The sequence below is a fragment of the Muscardinus avellanarius genome (genome assembly GCF_963383645.1).
Source record: "Muscardinus avellanarius genome assembly, chromosome: 1".
Lineage (NCBI taxonomy): Eukaryota > Metazoa > Chordata > Mammalia > Rodentia > Gliridae > Muscardinus > Muscardinus avellanarius.
In genome coordinates, this window is record NC_137786.1 from 82,791,778 (window position 1) to 82,809,151 (window position 17,374).

General features: G+C 40.7%; 1 protein-coding gene across 1 annotated transcript in view; it reads left to right on the forward strand.

Moving 5' to 3' along the window:
• CAST (calpastatin) overlaps positions 1–17,374 on the forward strand; it is a gene marked incomplete at both ends in the record, with an annotated part of 116,985 nt that overhangs the window by 47,537 nt on the left and 52,074 nt on the right. The window contains 2 exons of the mRNA XM_080707573.1: positions 11,998–12,057; positions 16,887–16,952. Of these exons, the coding sequence (XP_080563699.1) occupies positions 11,998–12,057; positions 16,887–16,952 (126 nt within the window). The remainder of the gene's footprint in view (positions 1–11,997; positions 12,058–16,886; positions 16,953–17,374) is intronic.

Below are 17,374 nucleotides of genomic sequence, written 5' to 3' on the forward strand. Positions count from 1 at the left end.
GGGCATGGTGGCGCACACTTGTAATCCCAGCATTCGGGGAGGCTGAGATCGGAGGATTGAGATTCATGGACAGCCTCAGCTACTTAGTGAGGCCCTCTGCAACTTAGTGAGACCCTGTTTCAAAATAAAGAATAAAAAATAGGGCAGGGTAGTGTAGCTCGGAGGTCAAATGCCCCTGGGTTCCATCTCCAGACCCACAAAAAACAAAACAAAACAAAAAATAAATGAATAGGTAAAACGTATCCCTGGGTCACACAGATAGCAAGATTCTGATGTGTCTTTCTATAGATTGGCCTTATGAAATACTCTAGTTAGTAGATTCTTTCTAGATAGCATAAATAACTAAAAGAGGAATTTGTATCTACATTCAAATAAGTACTAGCCATCAGCATTATGCTCTGTATTGCTTGTTAATACGGTTGATACTTTCTCATAGATGAAACTTCTGAGAGTATTTTACACTGGTTATAATTAGCAGATAATAGTTTTGTTGACAGTTTCTTCAGATAATTTACATAGTAGAAAAAAATAAAAGGGCTCTGCTCAAGACTACACAGCTGGTAGCAGAGCTAGAATTCAAATATAAGTGGCCTGTATTCAGAGCCGTTCTACCACAGACTCCTCCTCTTCAGTATGTGTAAAGATTTAACTTGCTGTCAATCTGTGAATTTCCAGAATAGCATTTAATTTTATTTTCCATTTTAATTTTGGTTATTTGAAAATCAGCTTGAATCTGAGTACTTTATTATAACTCGCACCATTTAAGCTTTTTTTTTTTTTTTTAATCAATATGCCTCTGCTGGGCGTGGTGGTGCACACCTGAACTCCCAACAGTTGATGAAGCCAAGGCAGGAGGATCGGAGGATCACAAGTTCAAGTCCAGCCTGGGCAACCTAGCCAAATCCAGTCTTAAAAAATAAAAAACTAAAAAAAGGCTAGGGATGTAGTTCAGTGGTAGGATGTCTCTGGATTTAGTCTCAATACTGTAAATAAATAATAAAATTTTCAAAAGAATATGCATCCATGAAAAATAGACTGAAGACTCCTTATGTTCCAGGTTTCATTTTCAGCCTTCACACAATTGTTTCTTTCTCAGCATTCCTTTATAATTCTCCTCCCTTTGTGTTAAGAGATGTTTTTTCAGTCTATCCTTCCTGCAGAGATTGAAGGTGACAATTGGTTTTATAGTCCGAGGACCCTTTAAAGACCCTCTGTTAAGTGTACACCTAAGGAATGAACACACTGTGGAAGCCAGGTTGAAATGCTTCTGAAAGGCTTGCTCAGCAGAACTCAGAATTCTTCATTCTTATATAATAACCAGACCATCAGTAACTATGTATGACCCAAAAGGGCTCACAAGCTCTTCGGGTTTATACAGATTTGTACTCTTGTTACAAAGATTCCTCTTTTTTATTCTACTGGAACATGCACCTAAACCAACCATGTCAAGTCCAAAGTAAATGTGATAATGGAAAATGTTACATTTCCTTCTTTGAGAAAGATAGGCAAGATTAGTGTGTACCTTCTTAAAGCAGTGGTCATCACAGAACTGCCCTGCCATTATGAGTTTGCTTGACTCATAGGCTAAAGTAAATCCTTGTCCAACAAGCCCTATCTAGGGGAGGGATCAGAGGAAGAAAGTAAGCTGTCTGTTCTAGATCTGCTTTTTATCTTGAACAGCCAAAGGTCAAGCATAGTTGGAATTATTTCATGCCTCAAGAAAGGCAACCAGGATTCCTGGAGATAGGAGCCGAACTTCGAGGAGGAGAGGAGAGGATAGGTTTTCCCTTTTAGGTTTTCTTATTTAATGACTATTTGGGTTGTGTGGTTTCCTCTTCTCCTTGCCTACAAAGTAATCATTGTGATCTCAGAGGGAAAAAAAGTACTAGAGAACTAGAGTTTGCAAGCAGTTAGAGTGAAGCAGTTGCCGGCTTGGTGACCTATGTAGATGTTTCTGAGCATTCCACGGAGCCCAGTGTCAGAGCTCATAATAACACACACACACACACACACACACACACACACACACACACACACACACACACAGTGTGACCAAAAGTTCCACAGTCTTCCTAGCTGGGATTTACTTCCCAGATCAGCTGTGGCTATTGTCCCAGTTGCCAGGCAACACGTAGACATTTATTTTGATGTCTGCTCACTTATCTCCCCACTGGTTACATCAGAGGACAAAGTTTCATGTGCACTCTGCTTCCCAGGACAAGTTGAGTTTAGACACTATTATTTTGATCTTAAATTTGTGTGCCACTTTTAATGTATTTCATAAATGCACAGCCTCTTCAGATAGGCTGTTATCATTTACAAGTTTCTCCGGGTGATATTTGGAATGCCTCACCCCAGACATAGAATTCTATCCGTTGCGTTCTGGGCAAGGTGTCTCCAGTATTCTCCTACCTCCAAGTCTTGCCCAAGCTTCTTTGTACACCTGGAGTGCCTACCGCATTACAACATCCCTCTGCATTTTCTGTAAAATCCACATACTTTGTTTTAATTTTTGAAATGCGGAAAGTTGACTTGTTATAGCAAGAATCTCATGGGCATTATCGTCATGTTTGTGTTCAGACCCAAGCTCCAATACTTCTTAACCATGTGACCTTACAAAAACTGCATAGCTTCTCCAAGCCTCAGTTTTCTCACTTATTAAATGAAGATAGTAATGTTTACCTACCAGGATTTTTTATGTTGAAATCAGACGTGTAAAGCACTTGTCTCAGTTCCTGACACATGGATGATTCTGTAAGTCCTTACCTCCCTATTGGTCACACCATAATAAATACTCAGTAGTCCCTCATCTCTGAAACCTTTTCTAGCCATCTTCTAAAACCCACACCTCAGCCGGCGTGGTGGCGCACACTTGTAATCCCTGCTCTTGGGAGGCTGAGACAGAAGGATCACACAGGTTCAAAGCCAGCCTCAGCTACTTAGTGAGGATCTTAGCAACTTAGTGAGACCCTGTTTCCAAATAAAGTATAAAATAGGTCTGGGAGTGTAACCGGGAGGTAGAAAACCCTGGGTTCCACCCTCAGTACCACCAAAATAAAATAAAATAAAATAAAACCCATACCTCAGAAACATAGTCTTCCTTCTTATCAGCTGTAATATCAGGTTGTATTTTAGATGATATCCTAATGAAACTTGTCATCTACTGTGTTCTGAGGTAGAAGTTGGTACCCTGAGTAGGTCTGCTAGCATTTCACCATGTTTTTCCCAAAAGAAATGGCTCGACTTCATCTAGAGAGAATCTATTCTTTATCTCTCATCCTGAATACGTTTTCTGTTACAAATGACGCAGTACTTTGTTAGATGACTGTGTGGCTGGTCTCTTTAAAGCACCATTATTATGTTTAATAATTAAAGGCACTACAAGAATGTACATCATGGTGTACAGCATGGCACACAACAGACACATTTTGTTTCCTGTGGTGAATAATCTGTTGCTACAGAAGGAAACATTTACGTAAAGACATCCATAAGTGTTTGTAGAGAATGTCAGCGCTTTCCTCAGAAAACTCCCTCGGCAGCTGCCTATTGTTTGTTGCAGGTGTTTTACAGGAAGCAGCTCAGGGATGTTTTGCGCATGTGTGTACTTTTTTAAGTTGTACAACTTTGAATCGATGACAGTAATGATGCATGTAATAAGATGTTTACAGTACATTATCCTGACCAGGTTTCTGACCTGTGCTATGGATAAAACTTCTGATGATCAAGTAATAAATCATACAATGCTGAATTTGGGCCATGAGATACTACTCTTGTGTCTATTCATGCATACATTCCTACAGCTATTTAACACCTGCATTTTAAGTAACTACTTAGTGGCAAACTCTTGGGACAAGGACATGTGGCAGTTGAGATGGGTCTGGCCCTTCCCTCCTGCAGTCCATGTTCTGCTCTGCTCATAGATCTTCTAAGGAAACAATTTTATCTTGCCATCCATGATTTCTTTTGTTATTTGAGATGCATTATTAAATAAGAACCTGGTCATGGTTCAGAAACAAGTTGTTTTTCTTTTGTATATCTAGTATTTTTTTTTTTGAGTGTATGGAACTGGAGATTGAACTCAGAGGCACTATTCTACCTTTGAGCTATACCCCCAGCCCTATTACTTATTTTTTACTTTGAAACAGGGTCTCACTAAGTTGCTGAGGGCCTCACTAAGTAGCTGAGGCTGGCTGCGAACCTGTGATCCTCCTGTCTCAGACTCCCAAGTACTGGGATTACAAGGGTGTGCCACCATTCCCAGCTAGTAGAGTTAATTTTAAGAGTTAAAAATCAGTTATTGATTTGTCAGATTTTCCTAATTTAGGAAATGTTTAATATTTATTTCATGTTTTTCCAAAATGTCTTAATATTTGGTATCTAACTTAACTCTCACAAAAATCCTGGAGGGCATGTGGTATTCCAATTGTGAGAACTAGATTTCTGGCATGTTTACTTGACCTTATGTACAATCATGGATACTTAGAAGCCATCAAGATTAAAACTTAAAATCTCCTGATGTATGTTCTTGATTCTAGCTTAAAATAGAAAGCATGATATTAAAAATTTGTGTTATTCTTTCTTTAAATGAAACTTGAGTTGTCAGTTTAAAAAATACAATCAAGAATCAATAGAGGATTTTTTGGGGGGTTACTTGGGATGGAATTCAGGGGCAATCTACTTATGAGCTATACCCCCAGCCCTATTTTTGGTTCTTTATTTTGAAACAAGGTCTCACTGAGTTACAAAGTACCTCACTAAGTAGCTGAGGCTGTGGGCGAACTGTGATCCTCCTCTCTCAGCCTCCCAAATGCTGGAATTACAAGTGTACACCACCACGCCTGGCTTTCAACGGAGGTTTTTTTTTTTTTATCTCTCTGCTTCCATTAACTTGGCACCACAGTGGCACTGTAGGGAGTAGAAATGTCCCTTTCTCTTGATAAGTTCATAGCTTCATTGATCTGTCATGACATATACTTAGAAAAGAGCTCAGTGATCCTCCAGCGCAGAAATTGAAGTGCTCACATGAAGAGTATACAGTTTATAAGAGGTTATATGGTCATAAGAGCTGAAGCAGATAGAGGTGTTGTGTCTTGAGTCAAATCTTCAAGGGTGGGAGTGGTTGGGATTCGGCAGGGACGACCCTCAGCAGTGGGATGGCAAGTTGAAGGGCTGGGAAGTGGAGGGAGCAGCATGGGGATACTGGGCAGAACAACTAGCCTTTGCCAGCAGGTACCACTTGCCAAGCATTTTTATAAATGATCCACATTAACTTTCTTATCCTTAAAACAGTTCTCAAAACAGTTCAGCCATGTCGAGATTCGTCACCATGTCCATTTTATGGACGAGGAAACTGAGTCACTGAGTGGTTAAGTAACTTACTTGAGGTTGTACATATATTAAATGTCAGCTTTATTCTACCGATCTTGAAGTCCTAGTCTCCTCTATTACTTTTTTCCATCAACATTTTTTTAGTTTCTGAAATGCAAATTTGTTACATATCACTTTAATAAGCTCGACATTCTTTTCAATGCAAGGTGAGTCAATATAGGTACTTAAATTTTTCTTTTTAAGTACACTGCATGTTATTTTGGAGGAAAATGGTTTATCAAAAAGATGGGCACACAGGCGATTGTTCTTTGTTATTTTAGAGAATACCCTCCAACTTAAAGTTTGTTCCAGTAAAAAATGTTAAGTATCACTCCTCTAACAAAAAGAAATTAAACCTCATAGTCCAAAAAAAAAAAAAAAAAAAAGCAGAAACATGTGGCATAAGTCTCTGAGCAAGCTTTTAAAACAAATTAGGGTATGCTTCAACTGCACAGAGAACATATAGAGGCCACCAAAAAACATCTGGCAGAGCACCTGGCCAGCTGCTACCTGTTATTCTGCTTCGGAAGGGCAGAGAGGACCGTGCACAGGAGGGTGCTGAGGACAGCGACCACAGAGTCTCTTCCTCGGAATCAACCAAAATCTAACATAGAATAACATGAAAGGCAAATTGTAAGCTTAAAACAAGTACCTCAGCAAGGACAGTATATCCTATTTATAAGATTTTGAAGGTGAGGAGACTTCATCTTTCATCTGTGATGCCTTGTGTACAAGTGCATTACTTTCCAGGACACTGGGAACAACTAAACACAAAAGTAAAATAAATCAGCCAGCCTGGGGTGGGGGGAAGGATAGGGGGTAGCATTTGGAAGGCTGAGACGAGAGGTTTGCTGTTTTGAGACCAGCCTCACCAGATTAGCGAGGACCTCATTGATTTAGTAAGACTCTGTTTCAAAATAAAAAATTAAATAGGGCTGGGATTGTAGCTCAGAGGTAGAACACCCCTGGGTTCAATTTTTAGTACCAGAAAACAAAACAACAACAAGGAATAAATCCAAGCTGCTTAACCTTGAACCATTCTCTTAAGTATTAAACCCAGGCGCATTTGGCCACCTGTGCAGATGGCTCTTTTTCTTTACTCTCATTGTCAATTCTTGCTCCTTAGACATCATCAGTTTTGCTTCTTCTGCTTTCTCCTCATCAGGGGCTCTGCAGAGGAGTGTTACCTTCAGTGTCTTGGGTATTTATGGGTGACTTGTAGAACCTGAAGATGTTCTACTACCCACAAACCCGTGTAGAACATCTTGAGGTTCTGGGCTGCTGCCAGGTGCGCTGCCGTGGCCTCAGAGTCATCCTTAGCATCTGCATGGGGTGGGAGGGAGCAAGGCCCAGAAACTATTAGAAAAACCGTGACGTAATCCAGGTGAGGTGATGGGTGACTAGACCAGGAGTGGGTGTGACAGTGGAAGCAAAAAGAACGAAATGGCAAAGACCAGGGCCAGCACCGCTCCCCAAAGCGGGTGACTCGGCCAGGCGAGGTTCCCACAGCAACTCCAGAGCCAGGTGGTATCATTCCTATTTTATAAACGAGCGATGGAGGCTCCAAGAAGTTAGGAAGTTTGAATGAATAACTGGGCGTGACAGCGCACAACTGTAATCCCAGCATTTGGGAGCCTGAAACAGGAGGATCTCGGTTCAAGGACAGCCTCAGCTACTTAGTGAGCCTCTTTGCAACTCAGTGAGACCCTGTTTTAAAAAAATAGGGCTGGGGGTGTAGCTTGGAGATAGAATGCCCCTGGGTTTCATACCTAGTACCCCCCCATTTTTTTTTTTTTTTTTTTTTTGCGGGTCTGAGAATGGAACCTAGAGGCATTCAATCTCCGAGCTACGCCCCCTGCCCAATTTTTTATTCTTTATTTTTGAAACAGGGTCTCACTGAGTTGCGGAGGGCGTTGCTAAGAAGCTGAGGCTGTCCGCCAACTGCGATCCTCTGGTCCCAGCCTTCCAAATGCTGGGATTACAAGCGTGCGCCAACACAGCCAGCCCCAATTTTTATATATTTATTTATTTATTTATTTGTTTATTTATTTTTTATGAATAGATGCTAAAGCAGTTCCAGTGAGCCTGGAACTTTCTCAGTTTTCTTCTTTTCAGGTAGTCTGGTGATGAAGCAGGATTATTGATAAAATATAAAAAAAATTGTCCCCACAAAAAAAGCTACTTAACGTTATAGGGAGAAATCAATATTCTGAGAGAGCAGTAATATATGATAAAAGATGGAGGGGCGAAAAGGCTTGTGACAGAATATTAAAGGATGCAGAGCAGCATGGAGTAGGTGGAAGAAGGATCCAGAAGGAAACAGGTCAGAGGTATGGGGTAAAAACCTGGGGCTCCTAGTGCTCCTCAGTCAACGAGAAGAGAGTCATTGATTCACAGCGAAACTGCTGATGGAGTCTGAGATGGAAAAGGAGAGCACATACAGGCAGCCTGCGATCTTAGTAACAAGGCACAAGACAGGTCCAGGCGCATGAGGGTGATCAGCGAGCTCGTGGGAAGACTGGAATGCCACCAGTGATGGCGTGGGGAGAGAAAGCCGCATGGCTTGGAGAAAGAACTCTGACGCATCCGATACCCCAGTGTGTGTGTGTGTGTGTGTGTGTGTGTGTGTGTGTGTGTGTGTGTGCGCGCGCATGCGCGCGCTCGCATTCTCATCTAGCCAGCTGGGGAGCAGGGGAGACATCAAGGTGAAGCTAGGCACATGGCCAGAGGGAGAGCAGCAGGACTCCCATAAGCCAGCTGGAGGCTAGGAAGAAGCTGAAAGATACCAGGTATGGCAGCACATGTCTGTAATCGCAGTACTCAGGAGGCTGACACAGGAGGATCGCAGGTTGGAGGTCAGCGTGTAGTAAATTAGTGGAACCCTGTTTCAGAATGAAAAAAAAAAAAAAAAAAGCCAGGCGTGGTGGCGCACGCTTGTAATCCCCGCACTTGGGAGGTTGAGACAGGAGGATCATACAGTTTCAGAGCCCGCCTCAGCCACTTAGTGAGGCTCTCAGCAACTTAGGGACACCCTGTTTCCAAATAAAATATAAAAGAGGTCTGGGAGTATAGCCTGGAGGTAGAAAAGCCCCTGGGTTCCACTTCTAGTACCAAATAAATAAATAAATAAATAAATAAATAAATAAATAAGTAAATAGGGCTGGCAGTATAGCATGCACCTGGGTTCAATTCCCAGTAACACACACACACACACACACACACACACACACACACACACACACACACGCTGAATGCCTGGGATTCAATCAAGAGGTGAAGGCATGCTATTAGGTGGACGACAGAGAGGTAGGGAACTGCAGAAATGATTTTTTTTCCTTTGGCTGAATTGAATGACAGCAGAAGAGATGAGCGAACATTCTAGGCACCCGCCCCCAGAAGGTCTGCCCTCCCTCCTCGGCCCACTCACCCTGATATGAGGGGGCCAGGAACCTTCACCCATCCAGCAGTGCAGGCCGGTTGAAGATCATCCTGGATCTTGCTTTCCTTTTCACCTGGCCCCACTAGACAGAATAGAGTGTCAAGGAAGAGCCCTGGGTAGACCTGCAGTGGGTAAAAATGGAGGTTGTCGGGTGAGTGCGCACAACTGGTAGCTCTTAGAGGAGCCCCACCTGGTAAAGCAGACGGTTCCTTCCTAGCATAAGTATGTGATTGCCTCCTCTGGTGTTATAGGGAAATGAACTGGGATCAGAGGAGGAGGATGGTCAGTAAGACTGGCAGCAATGCACAGGACTTATGATGCTAGGGTGCGGGCCAGGGAGATACACCTGAAAGAAAGGGCACATGGGATTTGGATATGTTGGGAGAGAAGCATACCAGCCAGGGGCATTTGTTTGAAAAGAAGAGAGGGAGGGATGGGGGAGGCATGCCCTGGGATAGGACGACCCGATGTCTGGAGCAGAGGCTCCACATTGAGGAATGAGGTTGGATTGGAGACTGAAGGCCTTCAAAGGCAATAAAAGGGACATTTTGGTTTCTTTGTGATACAGTGGACAACAGGAAGCATTGCTGGTTCTACTCTAGGGAGAGATGTGTATATAAGAGTGGTATGAGGGAAGACTGACTGGCCAGAATGGTTAGGGATACTCAAAACCTGGAGAAATAGGTATGAAGAAAGAAAGCTGTTTTATCTTTTAAGGATCTTGAAAGCATATGATCTTCCCTTTATATCCCTAACAATTTATTGTGGTGAAACTTTTATAAAACTCTTACTGTTGATAGTAAACACATTTAAAGAGATTTTGTGGAATAATGTGAGAAATTAAGATGTCATATTGATTGGTTCAGTACAAGATGAAAGGTATGTTTTAGACTTCAATTCCTCTCTTACCAGTATTTGTTTATAATGCAGCTTGACAATACAGCAAGATTACTTGAGATGGTCTTGTACCTAATCAAGAGAGTTCAAACATGTTTTGTCTCGCGAGAGACCTCTTTGTACCTCCAATGGAGCACTTAAGTTGCAATGAAAACCTGCTTGGTGTCTGTTTAAAGCGCTGAGCTCAACTCCTCCAAGGCCAGGCTATCTTCTGCATTGTGTATGCTCAAGAAGGGGAACTTCCTGAGTTTAAGTAGAAACATGTGCCGGGCATGGTGGCGCACGCTTTTAATCCCAGGGGTTGGGAGGCTGAGACAGGAGGATCACACAGGTTTGAAACTAGCCTCAGCTACTTAGTGAGGCTCTCAGCTATTTAGACCCTGTTTCCAAATAAAGTATAAAATAGGTCTGGGAGTATAGCCAGAGGTAGAAAACCCCCTGGGTTTCACCCGCAATATACACATGCAACTGATTCTAATTGTAGAAATATAGAATTTTATAAATATGGAGCAATTTCATTCCCATACATTTTAATCTCAATGAAAAACGGATATTCATGTATTTGTCCACTAAATTTGATGAGAGGGAAAACCAACCTTGGTACATTTTCCAGTTTTTTATCCCAAAGAGAAGGTGAGAGAGACTGCCAAAGTAACCAGGGGTTTGTGGTGGTGGTGGTGGTGGTGGTGGTGGTGGTGGTGGTGGTGGTGGTGGTGGTGGTGGTGGTGTGTGTGTGTGTGTGTGTGTGTGTGTGTGTGTGTTGTTACTGTTGCTGCCATTGTTGGGATGGCAGCCTCATCAGTGCCTAAGTGTGTTTAGGAATAGATAAATTCATATAATTATGTTTGAAAAATCAGCATACTAAATCTTTAGGCTTTTATCTGTAAATTAAAGTAATTTAACTGTAAGCATGAAACTGTTCTGTTAACTGAGGCCTGAAGGAAGGTATTTTGTTGGTGGTGGTGGTACTAGGGATTAAACCCAGGGGGCATTCTACCTCTGAGCTTCATACCCAGCCCTATTTCATATTTAATTAAAAAAATGTATTGGCACATTATATTTTAATGGAGTACAAGATAGTAGAGGCATACAGGCACTCATCACCCAATTGGCCCTTCCCCAATTCTCACCCCATTCCCTCCCCCCTCCCTCCTCATGCGTTTGGCTTAGTGATTGCCTTTAATATGTTTGTGAATGTATATCATGTACATTAGGGAATTTCTCTCTTTCCTCCTCCTATCCCCCCTGATAGGTCGCCATATTTGCTCATCTATAGCTTCTCCTTGTTTGGGGCCTCACAATGTTGCTAAGGTCGGCTGTGAGCCTGCAATCCTCAGGTCTCAGCCTCTCAAGTACTGGGATTAGAGGCTAGTACCACCATACCCAGCTGGGAAGGTAATTTTTTCATAGGTTACAGTGAGTTTCATTCTGTTACCCTGAGTAGCAGTGTGAGGGGGCGGGAGAAGGCAAGGGAGGGACAGGGATGGGCTGTGCTTCCTCCAGACTCAGCCCTCCAGTGGCTCTGGGCCAGGTGGTAGAGACAGAGTGAAGTCTACATTTCAGGCTTTCCCGAGCACCATTGGCAGGGCAGCAGCTGTTTACTGACAACCAGTTGCTTAAGAAGCAACTCATGCCAGATGGAATCCCTGCTCTCTAAAGCATAGCCGACTCAAGTGTTAAGGAGGTTTCAGTGAGCCTGGGTTGGATTTGCAAATATAACAATTTTCCTTTTAATATTAACCAGTGTAATGCAAGTGCCAGGCATTTTATGTACATTATCTTGAATATTTCTAGAACCCTATAAAATAGAAATCATTCACCCATTTCATATATCTGTAAAACCAAGGCTCAAAATCACAGAGTTAGTAATTAGGAGCTTGGATTTGACAAAAATGTCAAGATTCAAAGTTCATACTCTTTATAAAAATAACAATAATAGTTATGATATTATTTATGAAGCAGTTATGTGACATATGGTAATTCTTATAATAAACTTGCAAGGTAGTTGTTACCTACTGAAGAAAACCTGAGAATAGGAAACTGAAGATCAGGAAATTTAAATAACTTGCCAAGATTATTTAGTAAATAACAGACCCCAGGTTTGAACCCTTTTCATTCAGTTACAAAAGCTTTTACCCACCTTGCAACACTGCCCACTGGATTTTTGTGGATTGTTACTGTAAACTAGGTAAAACCAAGATAGAGTGTGAAGGGCAGTGTGGTTGAGAGGAGCTGAAGGACAATGTAGATTGTAGGTTAAATATAATTAAGCTTTTTTTTTCTTTCCTTTCTAGGTGTCAACCTCTCCTGGTGCAACCAGCAAGTCTTCCAGTATGAATCCCACAGAAACTAAGGTATGAAGAACCTTCAAGGGTCACTTTGAATGCTACATTAAGATGACTGCTACATTAAGTTGGTTATATGATTTGATTTACAAGCAAATGAAATGTTGATGAATCATGTGTACCAGGAAGCTAACACTATGGAACCAAAGGCTTTTTTTCTACTTTATGGTGATATTTAGAAATCCAACTCTGCTTCTGACATTTATGTTGAGCATAATGTATAGATGCCTACATTGTTTTAGACTATCTAGAAGAGAATAGTCACCTAGAGCCTTAATTTATCTCTCTCTCTCTCTCTCTCTCTCTCTTTTTTTTTTTTTTTTGTGTGTGTGTGTGGTACTGGGGATGGAACCCAGGGACATTCTACCTCCGAGCTACACTTTATTCTTTATTTTGAAACAGGGTCTCACTGATTTGCAAAGGGCCTCACTAAGTAGCTGAGGCTGGCTGCAAACTGAGATCTTCCTGTCTCAGACTCCCAAACGCTGGGATTACAAGCGTGCGCCACCAAGCCCGCCTGTCTATTTGTTTTCAATTGATAATAATCTCTAAGCACATCTCTCTGCACTTAAAAGATGAATTCTTCTTGCTACAACATAACTGTACTGGACATTTAAAAATAAGTATAGCTGGGCATGGTGCCGCACGCTTGTAATCCCCGCGCTTGGGAGGCAGAGACAGGAGGATCGCGCAGGTTCGAAGCCAGCTGCGCGGGCTGGCTTAGGAGGCCCTGTTTCCAAATAAAAATGTAAAAATAGGTCTGGGAGTGTAGCCCGGAGGTAGAAGGTCTTCCAGGAACCCCAGTACCACCAAAAAAATAAAAAAAAATTAAAAAATAAATAAAAATAAGTATAGCTGGGTGTGGTGGTGCATGCTTGTAATCCCAGCATTTGGGAAGCTGAGACTGGAAGATCGTGGTTCCCAGATAGCCTCAGCTACTTAGTGAGGCCCTCTGCAACTCAGTGAGCCCGGTTTCAAAATAAAGAATAAAAAATAGGGCAGGGGGTGTAGCTCAGAGGTTGAATGCCCCTGGGTTCTATCCCCAAACCCGCAAAAAAAAAAAAAGTATAAAAATAAGAATTTTGCTACCCTAAGTAAATGCAGAAACAAAGGAAACAAATGCCGGTTATTTTAGATGCATTCTGAAGTTGCTTTTTTAAAATTGAGTCCCAGGAGGTACCACCTTATTATGAGTACCACTATATTAGAATTCTGTCAAGCTGCATGTAGAATTTATTTATATGAATATTGTGGAGTTTCAGAAGGAAAAAATACAATAATGTCCACTAGAGGGCTTGCCACACATAGTGAATCTAGTTCTGAGCAGGGCATGAAGCCTCCTCAACCCTCTCCCTTAGCTACTGGGTACCAGGCTCTGTTTCTTGGCAACATTTCAAGATGGGGATTAAAGAAGGAACATTTTCAGAATGCTCACAACTCATTCTTGAGTTTTTAGTGCCTTTAAAGAGCTCCCCAGCCGGGCATGGTGGCTCATGCTTGTAATCCCCGCACTTGGGAGGCTGAGACAAGAGGATCACGCAGGTTCAAAGCCAGCCTCAGCTACTTAGTGAGGCTCTCAGCAATTTAGTGAGACCCTGTTTCCAAATAAAATATAAAATGGGTCTGGGAGTATAGCCCGGAGGTAGAAAGCCTCTGAGTTCTACCCCCAGTACCACACACACACACACACACACACACACACACACACACACAAAATAAAATAAAGAGCTCCCCAAATAGCGTTATTATTAAATTCTCTTGTTTAAAATCACCATTATCTGTTTGCTTTCTGTCTTCCATATTAATCTGCTATCCCAGTAGTTTGCTATTTCAGGATGTGTGGCACCATAATTGAGTAAAAGCAGGGATCCTGCAGCCTCATCTTAAAACAGTGCAAATATCTTCAAATACCTGTTTATTTATTTATCTAAGCTCTTATGTCATTTAGTATTCATTCAATTTTTAAATTTATTTTAAATCAAAAATTATATTTTATTTAGTATTTCACATTTACATTGATTTCTTGATTATGTTTTAAATATACATCATATGACCTTTGATCAGTTAGTTGTTACTAATTTATATCAAGCTCAAATTTTAAAAAACTTAAGAAACATCCTGTGTGTGTTGCTGAGGATTGAATTGAGGGTCTTACAGAGGCTAAGCAAGTGCTTTAACACTGAGTACATCCACAACTTCCCCCAAATTCTGTCTTTATCTTAAAAGAGTCTTAAAAGACTAAAGGAAAGCATCTACCAAAAAATAAACACACACACACACACACACACACACACACACACACACACACACTTCTCATCAAACTTAAATTTCATGAGAATCAAAGAGATTAAAAAGAGAGCCAGAAATAGAAAATTTCCTTTGCATTTTTTTGGTTTGCTTTTAACCTGTTGCCCAATTCTAACCCCTGTGTCTCAGACAAGGACCAGTGCTTACTTATTTCAAGTGTGTCCAGTTTTCTAGATCAAGTGTCGACAAACTCGACAGACATCACTGAGCATTAATCATGAGAATTCCTGGCAGTCCCATGAAACTGGGGGAAAGGAGGGAAGGGAGAAGCATGAGAGACAAAAACGAGATACACGTGATGAAGGGTCACCACTGGCTGACCGGGGACCACTCTGGGTCTCGGTGCACTTTCCTTGTGTGCTCCAATCCCAGTGTTATCCTTACTTGTCTTATCTTCATGCACTTCTAATGTTGGACTGTAACAGTTGTATTAGCCTCCTGCTGGAGATGTCTGTGAGCTTGAGATTAAGAGTTTATGTCTTCAAATACTCTAAGTTTCCAGAGAAAAGATTCTAATTCAAGATAATACCTACATCACCTCCTTTTCTTATTATATACCTTGAAAATAAACATCAGTCTATCTCTGAAGGGGGGTGACGTGTCTAGATTGTGTTCTATATTTCTTGTCTCTGGAATACTAGAATTGGTATTCACACTGCTCAGTATAAGATGGAAAGTCACATAATTTCTGATCAGGATAGAATTCCTGAGAAATTATATTGTGGAGTGTATTTTGGATCCCAAGCCTGGCCTTTAGATAACCCTTCTTTGCTTCTATTTACTTATCTATACACGTTTGAAGGAAAATGACAGTATACCTATTTCACACGATTGTATATAAGGAAACAGAGGCATACCATACAATGCCTGTTCCATAGCAAATGCCCAGGATGGAGTGGCTTTGGGCCAATACAGGAGAGACAATACACACAATGACTCCAAACACATGACCCCAGCTTCATCACTGTCTTCAAGAAGTTACCTAGCTTCTTTAACCTCAGTTTCTCCTCTACAAAGTGGTGTTATACCAGTCTTTCTCATGGAGTTATGAGTGCTGAGTTGACACATGAGAGGTTAGAACAGTCCCCTGGACCTAGGAGAAGAGTAATAAGCATTAGTTATTAATATCATCATCATCATCATCATCATCATTATGTTCTGTGCCAACCACTACCAAATATAAGCTTAGCAATTACTAATTTAAATGCACATTGCATTGTAAGCTGTTTATGTCTGTGAGCATATATTCCTAATCGTAATATAGAATTCTCCCAGGGAAAATCTTGATCACCAAATTATAAATGGGGAACTACTAATAGATTCAAACCACTACAATACCAGCTGGCTTATTTTTCTTGTTAATAATTTAATAAATGACACTTGCATAAAGTCTAAAAAGTACCCATAAACAGAGTGGCATAAACAGAAACTCATTAGCAAGGATGAAGTGTGAAAAGATCTCAGATGTTAAATTTTCTTTAAAAACATTTTTTGATCATGGACTTTGTTTTATTCCCCAAAAAATATGTTTATTGGTATGACAAGGTGTTGCTATGAGGAGATATATATTTTTACTACTCTAACACAAGACATGATACATTAATAACATACTTGACTTTATCCTCTTCAGGTAATAAAACAAAAAACAGAAGTTTGTGCTGATACTAAAAGTTACCTGGGGTGGGGGGATGACAGGAAGCATTAGTTCTAATATACTTAGTTCTAACTTTACTTTGAAAATAATTTATGAACTTTTAACTGAGTTTTATTCCTGATTTCATATTTTTCCTTCATCAAGAATACATGCATGTGCTGGGCACATTGGCATACACCTTTAATATTAATACTGGGAGGCCAGCACACAGTAACTTACTAGCAAGGCTTTATTTCAAAATTTAAAAAACAAAACAAAACAAAAAAGGATGCAGTGTGTAGCTTAGTGGTAGGATACCCCTGAGTTAAATCCCCAGCACCACATACACACAGACAAAAAGAATACACACATATATTTATGGAATTATTGGTAAAATCTTACACTTAAAGGTCCTAAATTATATTCAGTTCTTCAGAAGTTTAGATTAGATCTTTACATACATGATGGCTAACATATACAATAAAACTCATACCCTAAATAGCTATAAAATTGTTTTAAGATTATTTGGGCAGAATTTCAGAAAACTGGACATCTATGACAACGTATTTAGCCATAGTCAAACACTAAAAATATAAGCAGAAAAAAAATTGCTCACATTATATATTGCTCTCTTTATACAGAGAAGGGTAAAGAAAGAAATTAAAAATTAATTTTGTTATTATAAACCTTCATTAAAAAATGTAAACCCAAATTAAAATATGTGCCTGGGACCGTAAAGTTTATGTGCCTACATCTTTGGGGAGTTATATACATAGGTATTGAGAAGATGCATTAGATAAGTAGAATGGATGTTGATATAAACATTGTCTCCTTTTCTACAAATGTACTTATTTGAATGTCAGATAAAATTGTTCTTGGGGCTGTGCTCTTATATTAGGCAATTCCAATCAGCAAACAGATGGAAGGACCACAGCCTCCCAACAAGAAAAGACACAAAAAGCAGGTGATGTGGTCCACGGACGAGGACATCTCTCTTTACTAATGGTCACTCAGCACACGCAGACTACTGCCATTCACAACTTTGCATAGTACTCAGACCCTGTCATGGACGGCTTGTAGGCTTAACTGCCCACCCATCACACTCTGGCACTAAAAATGCATTCACTGCTTTCTGTGCCCTTGATTCTGTCACCATCTCATTGTTTCACATCTTCTGCCAAAACCTGCAGTGAGTATTTCACTGATAAGAAGATCATGTTAGGAACTTGGAAGCATAGTGCTCTCGGCTTTGGAGGATGGAGGCTTTAATCTTGTGTTGCTCCTGTATCTACTACAGTGTTAATGTTAATGTTTTATATATCTGATATATAGCAAGAAATAAGACATAAATTGCAATAGAACAAAATATTAGTGTGCTCAAGTATT